This window comes from Bufo gargarizans, chromosome 1 (assembly GCF_014858855.1).
Source record: "Bufo gargarizans isolate SCDJY-AF-19 chromosome 1, ASM1485885v1, whole genome shotgun sequence".
In the NCBI taxonomy this organism is placed as follows: domain Eukaryota; kingdom Metazoa; phylum Chordata; class Amphibia; order Anura; family Bufonidae; genus Bufo; species Bufo gargarizans.
Window position 1 is genome coordinate 672,181,561 of NC_058080.1, and position 17,661 is coordinate 672,199,221.

A 17,661-nucleotide genomic window follows, 5' to 3' on the forward strand; every position below is an offset into this window, starting at 1 on the left:
AGTATAATGTGATATGGAAGTTCCTGTACTTATCTCAAAGGTACATTGATTGGCACTGTCTGTTATTGTATGACATGTACATTTTCTAAATAAAAAAAGATCTGATTAAAAAAAAAACAGATCCAGCAGGTTGCCAAAGTTGACCGGATTTAGCCTAGCCACTGGCAATAATGGGATCCGGCCTCTTTCCGGCAAAAGTGCTGGATCCCATTATTGTCAGTGGGGTCTGATGGTGAACGACAGTATCAGTAAAAGCAAGGAATATTACTCCGGGGGTTTTCCAGTCTGAAAATTAGGATGTCCCATTTGTGGGACCCTCAGCAGTCAGGTGCAATTGCAAAGGGTGAAGGTATGAGGTTGGACTGTGTAATGTTTGAAGTGTTGTGTCTATCCTGAGCTATTCCAATGTTGGAATAGTAGGTATACGTATAGACCTGGGCTGGACTGTTAAGTGCAGCTGACACACCTAATGCACACACTATGTGAACGTTTTGTACACAATTTGGGAAAATCTCCTACAGCAAGTGTACAGTGCCAACATATGCAGCTCTATGCCATAACATTTAAATTAAAAAATGTTGTGGACCCCCCATATTGAATAGTGCAATATGCCAAATTTGTTCACTTCCTGTTTTCTACAGATTACTTTTCAGCTTTGCTGGATAGACTGGAACAGGTTGAGCAGTGTCATATCTCACAATCATTAGAAGGTGAATTAAAGAGGACCTTTCATGGGTCCAGACATTATGTAAAAAGTAGGGGGTTGTGTAGGGCATAGGGCAGGCATGCAAGATCACTTACTAGCTTATCTGTCCGGCGTCCGTTCCCCTGTTGTGCTCCCCTTTTACTTTTCCCACCTGGTATGGAAATGAATATCAGTACAGGGAGGAGGAGACTGCCCTGTTTCTCAATGAGCGTCTTCTTCTCTCTGGCTGTAGTGCGGTCCAATCACAGCAGAGAGCGGGAGAAAAAATAAAAGCTCACCTTCTCCCTGGCTGTGACGCTCTCCGCTGTGATTGGACCGCACTACAGCCAGAGAGAAGGAGACGCCCATTGAGAAACCCTGGCGTCTCCTCCTTCCTGTACCAATGATATTCATTTCCATACCAGGTGGGAAAAGAAAAAGGGGAGCACAACGGGGGAACGGATGCCGGACAGATAAGCTAGTAAGTGCTGCACTATGCACTACACAACCCCCTACTTATTTTATAATGTCTGGACCCATGAAAGGTCCTCTTTAACGATTATTAATAAACTTTGATCGCATGTGGCGTATATGTTGGGAGCACAAGCTCCACTGTCCTGTTCTGGTAGAGAAAAAAAATTAAATGCTGAAATATAATGAAATTAGTTCTGAAGGCTGGCTTGTAGGGTTTGTTGTGTGCTATAAACATACTGCAGTAAAACATCTGCTACAGCAAAGAGGAAGCAAAACTTAACGATTTTTCTATTTTAAATTCTATGATCTTACAAAAGTCTGTGTGGTCAAAATAATGCAATACACAGATCCAGCTGTGATCATGGAAGTTTCACATATTTATTCTTAGATGGAAAAACGATGCTAACATCCTGACCTCTATTATACACTATAATAAGTACAGTACCCAGCATGCATTTCTTTCCCCTAGTATAGCTCAAAGCTGACATGGCCACTTAATTGGGGATGGGAAGAAAAGATAATTAAAACATCCATTGTCTATTTATCTTTATGAACAGCTGCTCGTTTGTTTTTTTTATTCTGGAATTGTGGGTCTGGTGATAGGACAATAATATTTGTCTAATTATAATGACAAACTGCTTGGCCCGCTCTCATTAGGTTTTCTGAACATTCATCGCCGTCTGTGTTTGTCTATTTCTGGCTCATTGCCATTGTGTAGTGTTGTGATTCTGTCTCCATTTCTTCAAAAAGGAAAGCCAAATATAACTGCAGCCAGGGTAAACCAGTAACACAAAAAATAAAGAGACTACAATTCAAGGCTATATACGCCTTCACAGACTTCTTTTTATTGCCCTGTGACCCACTGACCCGTGTGTCTCCATGGTAACAGACTACAAACAAACCTGATGTGGTGTTTGGATAAGCTGTAGACACATAAATTTGTGGGACCTCAAGTTGCCATAGAACATTATAAAAAGTAGCCCGCCACTGGCGATGGCATGACAAGATGAACGAGCAAGTGGATTGTTTTATTTAATTACCCACAAGATGCTGAAATTGGTCCCCGTTCAGGTGTCTGCATCTTTGGGCAGGTCGGGTTATGTTGGCTGGTACTGCTTGGGATGCTGCGGATAGTGTTCGTGATGTTTTGCTTGAGTTCCTCCCGGGGATGTGGATTGTTAGCGGACGCTTTCTGGTTTCAATCTTCCCACAGATAAAAATGGCATGTGGACGATTCTGGGGAACGTGGTGGCCATAACCCCTTGCTCACAGTTCGCTCCTCAGTAAACAGTTCATGAACCCGTCCAGTGAGTTCCGCGAGGTGCGGCATGTTCCCCATCTTGTTGGAAAAAGCTGGAGAGACCTGAACGCGGACCACTTCCAGCATCTTTTGTGACTTGTGGGTAATGAGAAAAAAATAAAATAAAAAAAATCCACTTGCTCGTTCATCTTGTCATACTATCGCTGGAGGTGGGCTTCTTTTCGTGGGTCACCCTGTACCATAGGAAACTTACCATAGAGAAAAGTGTCTTGATCGGGAATGAAGAAAGCTCCAGAACACATCCCTATGAGGAGCAAAAACTTGACAAACCAGAAGCTGCAAATATAAAAGTGAGAGAGCAAATAGGTCACGGAAGGAAATTAATTGTACAAAATAACATCCTGAAACGTCTAATGGAAATTTTTGTACAACAACAAAAAGGTACCGTGCCAGCTGTCACTAGTAGGTGCAGTATATTTTACTGGTTACTGTTGTAGTCTACTATGCTTTTACATACCTTTTTTGTGGTATACTTATGTAAGCCATCGAGGCACTGATGTATAAAACAAACACATGGCTGTAAATTTAAGGTGTGTAGAGGAAGATATGGGAGGAGGGAGGATCAGTCCTGTTGGATTTCAATATGCCTGTTTACCTGCTCTTGTGGAAGATAAGCTGTTGCCAGATGAGGTTGCTGCCCGCTTCTTCCTTTCTCCCAAATGACAATACAGGGTGAGTCAAAAGTCTCAGGACTCCCTTTTATTTCAGAAACAAAAAGGGAAAATTAAATATCCGAATACCCCAGCAAGTAATGGGCAAGGGGGCCTATTTTTTAGGCTGTGTCCGGAACATGGCCGCCACCTTAAAAGCCGCACTTTTTTCCAATGGGAAAGGGGACATGTAGCGCATCAAAGAAGACCAAACTTTTATCAGAAATCGATTGCCCCAATCAGATTTGCAATATCTCTTGTGGCTCAAAAGTTATCAACACAGAAAGTTGCAACAACAACCGGGAATGTTCCCTGTGATGCACAGCTATTTGACGTGTTCAATGTGTTGTCCCTGGTGCTGAACACATAGTTGAAGGTTCAAAGGTTCTGAGCTTTCTCTGTTGATAACTTTTGAACCACAAGAGATATTGCCAATCTGATTGTGGCAATTGATTTCTGATGTGCTACATGCCCCCTTTCCCATTAGAAAAATTAGAGACTTTAAAGATGGCGGCCATGTTCCGGACATTTGATATGCTACATGACCCCCTTCCCATTGGAAAAAATTTGCTCTTGATCCATCATGGCAGCTTTCAAGATGGTGGCCATGTTCCAGATATAGCCTAAAAGATAGGCCCCCTCACCCATTACTTGCTGGGGTATTCGGATATTTCATTTTTCCTTTCGTTTCTGAAATAAACGGGTGTCCTGTGACTTTTGACCCATCCTGCACATGCATACTCATGGATGTGTAGGAGAAGCCAAGCCTTTATTTGGCTGACAGCTATCTACCACTCTGTTCATATCACATTTAATACCTAGGTTAAACAGATGCCCCTGACGGATGCCATGCTGTGGCATCCGTCAACCATAGGTTCCTATATACAGGTGGAACTCGAAAAATGTTAATATTGTGCATTTATTTCAGTAATGCAACTTAAAAGGTTTCTACCACCAGAAATACTGTTATGTAGCTGACTGACATTAGCGATGCGCCCATGTCAGCACTACATACCAGTGTGTTTCTAATGTTAGTCCCTGCAGCCGTTTTAGTTAAAAATGCACTTTTATTATATGCTAATGAGCCTCTAGGTGCTATATGGGCGTAAAATCAGCACCTAGAGGCTCCGTCCACTCACCATGTGCCCGCCCAGCTCCTCTTGATTGATGCCACTGTTCCCTGCATTGTTGGCGAAATCCCGCACCTGCGCCGTTCACTTTGGTCTTCGGCGCAGGCGCAGTAAGTGAATGATGCGATCCTGGTGCCGGCTTCCTCACTGCGCCTGCGCCGACTACGTCACAGTGAGGAAGCCGTCACCAGGATCGCATCATTCACTTACTGCGCCTGCGCCGAAGACCAAAGTGAACGGCGCAGGTGCGGGATTTCGCCAACGATGCAGGGAACAGTGGCATCAATTAAGAGGAGCTGGGCGGGCACAACACAGGACCTGGGCGGAATACAGGGTGAGTGGAAGGAGCCTCTAGGTGCTGATTTTACGCCCATATAGCACCTAGAGGCTCATTAGCATATAATAAAAGTGCATTTTTAACTAAAACGGCTGCAGGGACTAACATTAGAAACATACTGTTATGTAGTGCTGACATGGGCGCATCGCTAATGTCAGTCAGCTACATAACAGTATTTCTGGTGGTAGAAACCCTTTAAAGGTGAAACTAACATATGAGACAGACTCATTACAGGCAAAGAGAGATATTTCAAGCCTTTATTTGTTATAATTTGGATGATTGTGGCTTACAGCTTATGAAACCCCAAAGTCACAATTTTGAGGTCCCCTTGGCTCAGGGGGTATGGATTAATTAGCTGACTAGAGTTTGACAGTTTGAGCCTAGAATATTGAAGCTTTTCACAAAATTTAAATTTTAAGCTGCATTTATGCAATTCCTTTTAATTTGCATTACTGAAATAAATGGACTTTTGCACGATATAACATTTTTTGGAGTTTCATATAATATATATATATAAAATGTATGTCCATGCAAAAGTTTAGTTTGTCGTTTTTCATAAATTTGCAAAAATGTATAACATTTCTAAAAAAAAATTTCTGTGATATTTTTATTTTAGCACAAGGCCACAACATAACATTAAGTGAAAAAAGTGAAAGGGTCTGAAGACTTTCCGAATGCACATAATTTGCATAATATACAGATTACTATGAACTATAGGGAGAGAGAATAACTTTATAACCAGCAGAATATAGGATGCACAGCATTTTCCTTTATCAAATCAACTAAATACAAGACTGGAGGAACATTGCGCCCAAGGATAAGAAAAGATCACAACGCTTACTTAGGCACCAGTTAGAATGTCTCAGCCATCAGTAGGTCACCAGGGGTTTTACAGTATTTTTATATTGATGGCCTATACTCAGAATAGGTTATCAATATCTGATCAGCAGGGGTCCGATCCCCAGGACCCTCCCCCATCAGATTTCTGAAGTACTTCCAGCGCTGGAACTACACATTGATGGCTTTGAGGGGATTAAGGATCCTAAACTGGACAGCCTGAAGGTAGTCCTTCTTCTCTGGACTACAAGGATGTAAAAAGAGAGTTGCAATCCAGCAGCTCCATTTTTTCAGACGTTTAATAAATACTACCTTTATAAGTGCAATATGTAGCAGGTACCGTATGTATAAACAGTGACCGGTGACTGGATTGCAGCTACACTTTACCTGTCTGCACATCCCCACAATAGTACTGTACATGAGGATCTACGAGCATGATAACAATTCATTGGATGTACAGGGTGCACAATTGCAATACAGAATTCTTGGGTCATTTAATCTGGTGCATAGTGTTATCTTTACCCATTGTGGAGATGGGCCCGGCAGCATCTGCTGTTCTTAATGTTTATCGTAAGGATGCAGAGGATGAAGAAGAAGCAGGCCATGCCAAAACAGACTCTGTACACAGCCGAGTACCCGACCAGCTTCTCACAGTTCACTCCGGCCTGAAGATGCTCGCAGAGGTCTTCATAAAATGGAATCTAGTGTAATAAAACATGTCAGTATCATCTCATGTCCTACCAGTACAGGCATCACTTTCTGATATAAGGCAGTAGACATGGACTAAAGCAGCCATAAACATTTCACACATTCATAGCACATGCCTATGGATCCTCAGGTTCACGTTGGTGCACCTAAAACAATCCATCATCTGCTCCTGTAAATGACAGGCGCCAGAACAAAAAAAAAACTAAACCTGGTGAACTGAGTGTGAGGTAGTTTAAAGAAAAATCATGTTTTTTTTTTGGTTTTTTTTTATAAATCCCGCCCACCCCTACCCAGCAGGACCTGTGAAGAGAAGTATACTTACCTACTGGCTGTTGTAGCATAAATCCTTTATCAGTTTCACCCCTTCTGCAAGATAAAGCCTTGTTCAAATCTGCATCATTAATTCTGTTTATAAAGGATCCATCATACAACGGATGCCACGGACTTACAACAGGGTCCCTCATGATCCATCTAAGTTTCTGTCATTTTGAAATACAACACGTCCAACCCTTCTTTCCCTGACATCTGTAACACCGCCATTCATCAGATGTGTATGGTCCACCTCTACAGTCAGTGCATAAGACAGAGAGAGTGGAAGAGATATCTGATAAGTGGAGAAAGAGGCATTTTACTGTAATAAGATATACAGTATTACAAAGCTTCTTAGCTAGGTTTGTATTTTAGATTTTTGGGGAAAAACAAAAATACTGAACGATGGGTCTGGTGAAATGGGCACTTTCCTCAGTTTGTCTGCACTAGTTCAGATATTACAGGGCTCTATACAGGCAAGTCAGTTCCTTCTTTTAGAAAGCAGTTGATGTAAGATTTATGTAGGTGGATCCTGGGTTTTTTAGTGGGATCAATGGAAATCTAATGTGTGCTTGGCCTATTCAAAAATCCACTGATGATAGGAGTCAGTGAACGTCCTCCTGCCAGATATAATAACCAAGCATTCCCGGCAAAACAGACTATGTTTAAGCAAGACCCTTTCATTTTTGAGCATATACAAGAAACCTCAATGGGTCCTTGTACAAAGGGTGAGTGAAATGTACAAGCAGGTGCTAAGCCAATCAGAGGAGCTCCGGGTCGCTCCTTCCGGATCATAGTTTTGTACATAACTTTCAGTCTAGATTTGCACTTTAAATGATCCATTAAATTGAAAATAGCCTCTGGGTTTATTTAAGGATAATGATCTGCCATTTGCTTCCAAACCATTTCTGCCCATGGCTTCTGTGTCATATTTTCCATCTGCTGCTGTGAGAGGAGACACTGCGGCCGAGACAAGTATGTTGATTATTACTTCTAAATGTGAGACTGGGAGAGAAGCTGAAATGCTGAGAGACGCAGACAACTGCAGGGACTGAAGGCTCAAGAGCTCGTAGTGAATGTTGGAGGAACTCGCACCACCTAAGGAACCCATCTGAGGCAACCCAGAATAGAGAGGGAGATGCCGAGCATATAGTTTTCTATCATTTGAGTCACTGTTTTCATGTAAACAGCTGTTCAGATCCTACAGGACTCCTAGAGAAAACCTGAGAGTCCGGCTCCCCCCACCTCCATAGACTGATTGACAGCTCTTCCTGCTGCATGACTCACTCCAAATCCATATACAGGTAAAGCTGACAATCACTGTGTGAGGACAGAGGAAGATTTCTCTAAGAGTTCTAGCAGCGTTAATTATTGTTAGTTAGTTTTTTTTATTCCTAAATTTGTCAAATTAGAAAAAAATATTATTAATCTTTATTATAAATTTCCTGCATAGAGTTTACAGCTACTATGCATAACTATGTCATCTCTACCTGGGAAGCGAGTGTGACAGCACGATCAGACTACATTTGGTTATTTGTAGTCTGTTACCGTGGAGACACACAAGTTTGCATAGTTGTTGTAGACACCATTTTTACATGCTAAAACTAGATTACATTTTAGAATACTATATACTATATAAACAGAGATCAGCATCCCCCTCCTGTATTTTATGCTGCCTTCTGATAGGGTAGCATAGGAGATCTGTCAGATTCGCTTTTAGAGGAGTATAAATAGTATTTCAATAGCTATACTGCAAGTAGAAGGACACCCCGGGACCACACAGCGAGTATACAACAAAGTAGGGAAGCACAGCGTGAGAAAGGGCCCACACAGTGGGTGTCCCGGGATGCATTGCTGTGCAAGAACAAAGTCCTAATCTAACACACAACCTCTTCAGGGTCCGGACTGGTGGGGGCTAGGCAACTAAGACAGAACAGGTTTCAAACAGACTCCAACCAATCCCACCGATTTATAATGGCTCAACCAGTTTTCCAGAGTTGTTCTTCATATTACACTATTCTTGGTATAAAAAAAAATAACAAATAAAACAGCAACCCTGGCAAGAATGTGAAAAATGCAATAAAAAGCCTTGCCCACACTGATACATTGTACCTAACTGCAGCTGTGTGTGCAGGGCAAGGTTACCAGGGGTTTATTTTTTCTATTCATGACTTGCCGAGCAAGACAGATCTGACACAATAGAAAACCTATCCGTCCCCCAATGACTTTCAATGGTGTTCATGACGGATCCATCTTGGCTGTTTTAAAAGATAATACAATTGGATCCGTTCAAAACGGATGTAGGCGGTTGTATTATCAGAACGGAATTGTTTTTGCTGATCCATGACCGATCTAGCAAATAGCTGGTGTGAAAGCCATGATGCGATCCTGGTGCCGGCTTCCTCACTGCGCCTGCGCCGACTACGTCACAGTGAGGAAGCCGGCACCAGGATTGCATCATTCACTCACTGCGCCTGCGCCGAAGACCGAAGAGAACGGCGCAGGCGCGGGATTTCGCCAACGATGCAGGGAACAGTGGCATAAATCAAGAGGAGCGGGGCGGGCACAACACAGGACCTGGGCGGAATACAGGGTGAGTGGACGGAGCCTCTAGGTGCTGATTTTACGCCCATATAGCGCCTAGAGGCTCATTAGCATATAATAAAAGTGCATTTTTAACTAAAACGGCTGCAGGGAATAACATTAGAAACATACTGTTATGTAGTGCTGACATGGGCGCATCGCTAAGGTCAGTCAGCTACATAACAGTATTTCTGGTGGTAGAAACCCTCAGACCTCAGCTCACAGCCCCAATCCGACCCGAATGTTAATCAAACCTCAGAACGGACCCCCAATGTTAATAAGTACCCCAATCAGACCTCAGATCGGACCTCCATATTAATATGTCCCCCAATCAGACCTCCATATAAATAAGTCTCCCAATCAGACCTCCATGTGATTGACCCCCCAGTGAAACCTCAGTATAGGCCTCAATAAGTACCCCAATTACACCTCCGATCACACATCCATGTGAATGACCCCCAATGAAACCTCAGTATATACCTCACTAAGTCCCCCAATCAGACATCCACGTGAATAACCCCTATGCTCAGATCAAATAAAATCAAATAAAAATAATAATAAGAAGAATTTACCTCTCCTGCTCCGGACTCTGCCGCCACTCCTCTCATCCACGCTCTTCTTCTTCCTCCCAAGCACTGTGCTGTGACCTAACACGCACAGTGTGAGGTAACAGAGCGCCAATGTCCTCACACTGTGCGCAGTAACAGCATAGTGAGTGGCCGATGAAGACCAGGAAGCAGTGAGTACAGAATCCGGGGAGCTCTGCATTCACCGCTTCCCGGGTCTCCCGCACTAATGAGCACTTCCATAGTGGAAGCACCCATTAGTATTCGCACTATAAGATGCACTGACATTTTTTCCCCACTTTAGGGAGAAAAGTGTGTCTTATAGGGCGAAAAACACGGGTATATTACTACATATACATTACACTATATATAGTAGTGCATTGTGCTTGTAAAATAAAGTGTTGCGTGTGTGAACATAGAAAAGTATGCAATTCTGCTGAACTTAACAGGGTTGTGCCACGAAAAATATTGTACATTTTTAAAACCAGCACCTGGATCCGAATACTTTTGTAATTGCATGCAATTAAAAATATATTACAGCTACTGAGTTACTCAATAAAATGCATCTGTATAGCGCCACCTGCTGTTTGTTATTTTCCTTATTTCTTGTCCACCTCATGAGGTGGTCATACAGTATATACTCAGTTTAAATCTTCAACTGTCTCCATCTATATGTGCTGCCAGAAGCTATGGTAGTTACAGGGAAAGAGCTACAGCAGAAAGAACATGCCCATTGAGAAAGAACACACCCTGAGCTGCCAGCCTGAAATGACTCTAGCAGAACAGTGGGAGTAATAGAGGAGATCTCTGGATCCATGTGAGGTACAGGGCTGGTTCTAGCTTTGTTTGAAGGACATTTTACGCTCTGTATGTCTGATCTTCATTTTTTACATCAATCAAAGCGTAACCCCTTTAAGACAGGCAAGTTACATCTATTTATGCACTGGGTGACAACCGGACATCTAGTAAATCACTATTTACCACCTCTCCTGACAGGCCACGCAAAACAGCAGTCACCTGTCAGGACTCATTTTCTTCATGTTTTGGTAACAGGGAGAAGGAAGTGGATCTCTCGCAGGAGAATTCTTGCTCAAGGTTTCTTTTAGAAAAAGAACAGTGGATCAAGTTACAATGAAGCCAAGCTGCCCATGTCATGAACTGTACTATCCTCAGCATTAGAGCTCACGCACACAAACGCGTGCCGGACGCTCCGTGCATTGGGGACCGTAATTTGCGGTCACCAATGCAAGGGCACCATCCGTGCGGTTGCCGTAGACGGATCCAGACCCAATCAACTTGATCCGTCCACACAGCAAAAAAATAGAACATGTTGTATTTTTTTGCGGTGGGGATGCACGGAGGAATACGGAGTGCTTCCGTGCGGTTCTGTGCCTCAGTTTTACTCCTTCCAGATTGCGGACTCATACAAGTGAATGGGTCTGCATCCATGATACAGTGTGCACACAGCCGATGCCCGTATATTGCAATACGGGCACAGTCAGGCAATGGCCGGGTGCATAAGGCCTAACACCGACCAGAGTTTTTTAGGGTCCATTATAAACTGAGGGGTACAGAAGGCACTAAGGGCTGTATTACACCAGCAGATTATCTGACCAATTTCTGTCCAATCAGACCAATAGTTGGTGTGTATAACAAAACATCTGACCAATGATTGGTGAGAAAATCTGTCAGATAATCTGCTGGTGTAATACAGCCCTAAGTGTACTCAAAATATCTGCTGACAGTGTAAGATCAATTAAAGGGCTTTAACACTAACACAAACATTGCCATCCTTAAAATCCCTATAAATCCCAAGAAACATCTGCCCACTACAAAAAACATTATTTAACTGCTTCATTACCGGAGTGTTTATTTAGTTGTAGCAATGAGCCTATCTAACTGCAAATAACTGATTCATTTCTGAGCCAAATCTACATGTATTTGATATTCACAGGACCTTTCTTTTGTGCCATTAGATGATGGATAAAATATTATTTTTAATATTTAAGGAAAAACGGTGAAAATTATGAAAAAAATAGATTTTTCTTTTTTAATAATTTTTTGTTTCTATTACAAAAGGTTTAAAGACAAAACATTTCTAAAACCATTATCGTAGGCTTGTACCCTAAAAATGCACACTATTTATGTAATGTATCTACTGGTTCGGCCCGCCGCAAGACTTCAGAAGACTGGAGCGCATTTTAGTGGCCTATTTTTCTACTGCTGGTTCTATTGCACCGTACTACCAGAAAAGGCTTGTACAGCGCCAAGACGTTACAAACCCCTTCAAAGTGACTTTTTTATGTTGTTCCCCTAAGGTATTTATCTTGGGGAAATAAAATTAAAAAAAAATAAAAATTTTATTAATGAAAAAATTTACTTGCAATTGTATATTTTACGCAGAAAAAAAAAAAACACCTATCGTGACATGGAAAACTAAAACTAATAACCAAAAAACTCTAAAGAATATGTCTAAAATAAAAAACGTACGTAAACAATAGGTTATTTTATGATGACACATGCCATAAAATAAAGGATTTACACCATTTAGAGAAAATAAAATGTGCCACCTCTGGGGCGGCTCCTATCTCCAGAACGGTGCCTCCCATGCACTTGTGGGGTGCTGTCCATTCATCATTATGGGAGTTCCAAAAGGTAGCCGAGCACGCTTGGCTGCTTTTGGAATTCCTATAGCGATGAACGGAGGGAGGGTGGCTGCACGTGCGCTACTGCTCCCCGTTTGGGGGCCCCATTCTGTGTGCCAGAGGTGGGACCCGCACATGACATTGATGGAATATCTTAGCGATATGCCATCAGTGTTCAAGATGGGCTGACCCTTTTAACTGCATATTGTATGGTTTCTACAAAGTAGCAGCTTGTGGCTACAATCTCCATGATACATTTTGGGTACATTCACATAGATTTTTGGAAACTGCTGCAAAAACTGCTGTGTGCAGCGTTGCAGTAAAGGAGCATCTCTGTTCCATGTCAATGTTGCCAATTACCTTTCCGTACACAGATAGTTGTCAGATTCTCACGTCACGTGACAGCTATGTTCTGCCCGAGACAGAAAAATGATCCAGCTAGATCATCACTGCTGTCCTATAAGGAGGGCATCAGTTATAGGGTCACAGGGGTTTTCTTATTAATGCCTTCTTGGCTTTCATACTCACATGCTCTTTCATCAGCTTAGCCACAGATGTAGACATCATGACGGAGCAGACTATGGTGACCAGAGTGAAGATGAGGGCATACATAATGCGGGTGCTTGTAGACTGCTTGATCTTCGGGCAGCATGTACAGCACAGGGCGCAGGCTGCAGCCCCACAGCAACAGGCCACCTGCAAAAAAAAAACCACCAATTCAGATTAATTACAGTCATCTCCAGTGTGGCAGGAAAGAATATGTCATGCATCACATTTGTAGAAGTGTAGCTATGAGATGGCGCTGATAATTTCCTGGGCTTCACCTTCAGACCCATTAAAAGACACAGGCAAATAGATGGCATTCTGCTGGTAAAGGGCTTTTCTAACCCCCGCCGATCAACCGCTTGAAGAAGCCAAAGCGCTCCGGTAAACGCCACAGCCTGTTCCTGAAGTCCCGTTTGTTGGTTACATGGTTTATTTGCAGCTCAATCCCATTTAAGTCAATGGTCCTGGGCTGCAATACCAAGCACAACCATTATACAATGTGTGGCGCTGTGCTTAGTAAGCTGTGAGGAAGCCGCAGAGCTCTCCAACGAACCATGGTCTCTTTAAACAGCAGAACAGTGAGGGTGCCGAGACGGGAGTTGGACCCCAACAGATCAGATATTGATCCTTAGAATAGGCCATCAATATTGAACTCTCCCTTTAGACACCAGGGACCCCTGCCAATCAGCTGTTAGGCCATGTGATGTCACCGTACATAGGTCACATGGCCTAGTTGCAGCTCAGCCCCATTGAAGTGAATGGGGCTGAGTTACAATACCAATAACTATATTATGTACGGTGCTGTGCTTGGAAAGCTGCTGGATAGTGGAGGGGTCACAGCACTCTATAGGGGGTCGGTCCCATAGGATAGACCTTCAACTCATCTAGAGGACCCCGATAATGGGAAGAAAAAAATAAAATAAAAAAAATAATCAAAATTAAAAAACTCTAAACAGGTGTGAATACCATCACACATGCAGTTTTCTACACACACACACACACACACAGAAAATTCAGATGCATTGGGGCACATTTACTATAGTGTTTGCGCCTGTTTTTGGTAAAAAAAAAAAAATGCTAGACAGTCAAATTTTATTAGTTGCATATACTACTGAAAGTTCACGTGTTTTGGAGGCTTTTGCGCCTCATTAGTCTAAATCTAAAACTATAAAATAGTCGAATTCAGGAGTTTCCTATTTGTTTATGTAGGTGCGTCTTTTTTACGCATGAATTAGGCGTAAAAAGTTAAAAACTGTCTAAGGCCTCATGCACACAGCCATAGCCGTTTTTGCGGTCTGCAAATTGCGGATCCGCAAAACATGGATATGTTGTGATAAGGTACATCCTGCTCTCTGTAAGAGCTGCCTATTCTTGTATGCAAAATGGACAAGAATAGTACATGTTCTATTTTTTGATGGGCCGCAGAACGGACGCGCAGATGCGAACAGATAACTGTGTACCTGTATGCTTTTTTTTTTGCGGCCTAGTTGAAATGAATGGGTACGCAAATGCTGATCGCATGCAGACCAAAATCACGGTTGTGTGCATGAGGCCTAATTTTTTCTACATTTCAGGGCTGGCTTATTTTTATTGAATAGTTTTGAGTTGTAAAGTGCATTAAAAGTTGCACTTTCAGGGAGGAGTGCAACTTTTCACCACACAGATGCGACTATATTTCATACGTGAATAAATTAGACCAGTCTTAGGTCACTTTCACACTTGCGTTTTTCTTTTCCGGCATAGAGTTCCATCCTAGGGGCTCTATACCGGAAAATAACTGATCAGTTTTATCCTCATCCATTCTGAATGGAGAGTAATCCGTTCAGGATGCATCAGGACGTCTTCAGTTCAGTCTTTTTGACTGATCAGACAAAAGATAAAACTGCAGCATGTTACGGTTTTATCTCCAGCGAAAAAAAACTGAAGACTTGCCTGAATGCCGGCATTTTTTTCCATAGAAATGCATTAGTGCCGGATCCGGCATTCATGCGCAGACCAAAAAGGTAAAAATATATAAATGCCGGATCCGTTTTGCCGGATGACACCGGAAAGACGGATCCGGCATTTTAATGCATTTTTCTGACTGATCAGGATCCTGATCAGTCTTGCAAATGCCATCAGTTAGCATACGTTTTGCCGGATTCAGCAGGCAGTTCTGGCGACGGAACTGCTTGCCGGATCACTCTGCCGCAAGTGTGAAAGTAGCCTAAGTTAATATGAACCTTTCATACTGAAAAATAACAACCAGAGGTCCGACTAATAACAATATGCCGAGTCTAAGGCTAGGGCTAAACAGCGACATGTCGCTAAAAAGTCATTTTTTTATAATGATAGTCAATGGTGTCACACTGCGACAAGAGTCGCAAAAAATCCATCCAAGTTAGATTTTTGTGTGACTGTTGTGTCGCAGTCGTAGCATGTTGCAGTGCGACACCATTGACCCCCATTACAAAACATGTCACGTCACCGTGTAGCCCTAGCTTAATTCATCAACTGACAGCCGAATCAAATACGCCAGTCTAATTTTACACCAAAAAACAGCCAAACTTGATAAATATGCCTCATTGCATAGTGTTAAAAACCATGCCAGCATTGTGGATTTGTGCAGCATTTCCTGGTGGTGTGCATGAACCTGCCAGGCCAAATATATGACGAGAATCTGTCAGAACAGGTGCAGATGAATCCAGACTACATAATAAGCGTAATTACAGCGATGCTTCCCCCTCAGCGAGACATTAGTAAATTAGATCATCAGGCAGCAGTCTTGTACACGTGACCGCTGTGGTTATGTGAACGAGGACTGGACCGCCAGCGGCGGGGGAGACAGTGAGGCCTGAAAATGATGGCCTGTGGTATTAGTCATACAGAGGTGACTGGTATAACACAGAAACCTCAAAATTCACACATCTTACAACGTATGCAGTAAAACCCAATAATCTGGCTCTGCTCTAATAGAAACTATTACTATGTTAAAGATTTCCTCAAAATGCCATGTAAGGAAAATGGAGGAGGTTTATCAAAACTGGTGTAAAGGAAAACTGGCTTAGTTGCCCATAGCAACCAATCAGATTCCACCTTTCATTTTCCAAAGAGGCTGTGAAAAATGAAAGGTGGAATCTGATTGGTTGCTATGGGCAACTAAGCCAGTTTTCCTTTATACAAGTTTGATAAATATACCCAAATATGTGTAACATATACAGGGTGGCCCATGAAAAGTAGCTCGCCTCCAATATCTCCAAATCAAACTGCCTAATAGTAAATCTGTCTTAGTTGCCCATAGCAACCAATCAGAGCTAAGCTTTCATTGTTTTAGAGCCCTGTAGGAAGTGAAAGTTGAGCTCTGATTGGCTGCTATGGGCAACCAAGACAGATTTACTATTAGGCAGTTTGATTTGGAGACGGGCTACTTTTTCATGGGCCGCCCTGTACAATAGGGTCTATATGGCAGTCTAAAGGGATTTTGTGACAAATGGTATCTATATAGTCATGCCATCTGCCATATTACTACGTGTGTAGCAAATGGATCCGGTTACAGCGTGACAACTGCAGCTGAAAATTCCTGTATGTCATTGTATGGGTGACAGATGATAAATGGGCTATATGGCCTCATGCACACGACAGTATTTTTTCACTGTCCGCAAAACGGGGTTCCGTTGGTCCGTGAACCGTGACCGTTTTTTCGTCCGTGGGTCTTCCTTGTTTTTTGGAGGATCCACGGACATGAAAAATGAAAAAAAAATCTAAGTCAAGTTTGCCATTGAAATGATAGGAAAAAACGGACACGGATCACGGACACGGATCACGGACACGGATGACAATCTTGTGTGCATCCGTGATTTTCACGGACCCATTGACTTGAATGGGTCCGTGAACCGTTGGCCGTGAAAAAAATAGGACAGGTCATATTTTTTTCACGGCCAGGAAAAACGGATCACGGATGCGGCTGCCAAACGGTGCAGTTTCCGATTTTTCCACGGACCCATTGAAAGTCAATGGGTCCGCAAAAAAAAACGGAAAACGGCACAACGGCCACGGATGCACACAACGGTCGTGTGCATGAGGCCTATAGCTGAGGTAAATGCGGGAAGATAAAGAGTTTATTCACATCACATGTTTATGAATATTTAATTTCCAGAGGTTACAACCACCGCTGCAGCGCAGACATGAGGTGGTCGGGATGGAAGCCTAGGCCACCAAAGGCTGCCATTTTTTCCTATAGTGTCAATCTCTCAGGCATAACCTTTAGGCCCCTTGCAGACCAGCGTTTGTCACGCTGCGAGTCCACAGTGCAGCTCCTGTCCTGACCTCCCAGCACTGACGGGGTCACATAGCATTATATTGTTTTATGATGCCATGTAACCCTTACAGCTCTGGAATGTATTAGATTACACTGACATAATGCTGCCAGTGTTATCCAATACATTCCAGTAATATAAGAGTTACATAGCATCATAAATCAATGTAATGCTATGCAACCACATCAGTGCTGGGAACTGCACTGTGGGCTCGCAACGTGACAAACGCTCGTCATTGAAAGATTATAATGACAGGCGGAAGCCCTGGAGAGTACAGGAGACGATGGGGGTTGTGGGTCTCTATATAAGTAGCACAGTCTAGTCAGTTTCTCTTGCAGAGAGTTCGGAAGCAAACATGACCTCAGACTCCTACAGAGAGCTTCACGTCTTTAGTGCAGCTAGAAAAACTAAAGTTTGGTAACAGGAGGTCTCCCATGCTACATATTTTTATAGGTAAAACTTTCCAGCAAATTGCTGACACCACGCAAAACAAAAAAATAAATAAAAAATCTGATGGAAACGGTGGAGGGTTCCCGCCAAGCACCAACACCTAAGGCCTCTTGAACGCGAACGTG

General features: G+C 42.7%; 1 protein-coding gene across 1 annotated transcript in view; it reads right to left on the minus strand.

Moving 5' to 3' along the window:
- The window catches only part of SERINC5 (serine incorporator 5), a 52,976-nt gene that overhangs the window by 15,249 nt on the left and 20,066 nt on the right, over positions 1 to 17,661 (minus strand). Inside the window, exons 2-4 of the mRNA XM_044292186.1 lie at positions 12,774 to 12,941; positions 5,957 to 6,135; positions 2,674 to 2,756 (exon numbers count right to left, since the gene is read on the minus strand). Coding sequence (XP_044148121.1) covers positions 2,674 to 2,756; positions 5,957 to 6,135; positions 12,774 to 12,941 — 430 coding nt within the window. The remainder of the gene's footprint in view (positions 1 to 2,673; positions 2,757 to 5,956; positions 6,136 to 12,773; positions 12,942 to 17,661) is intronic.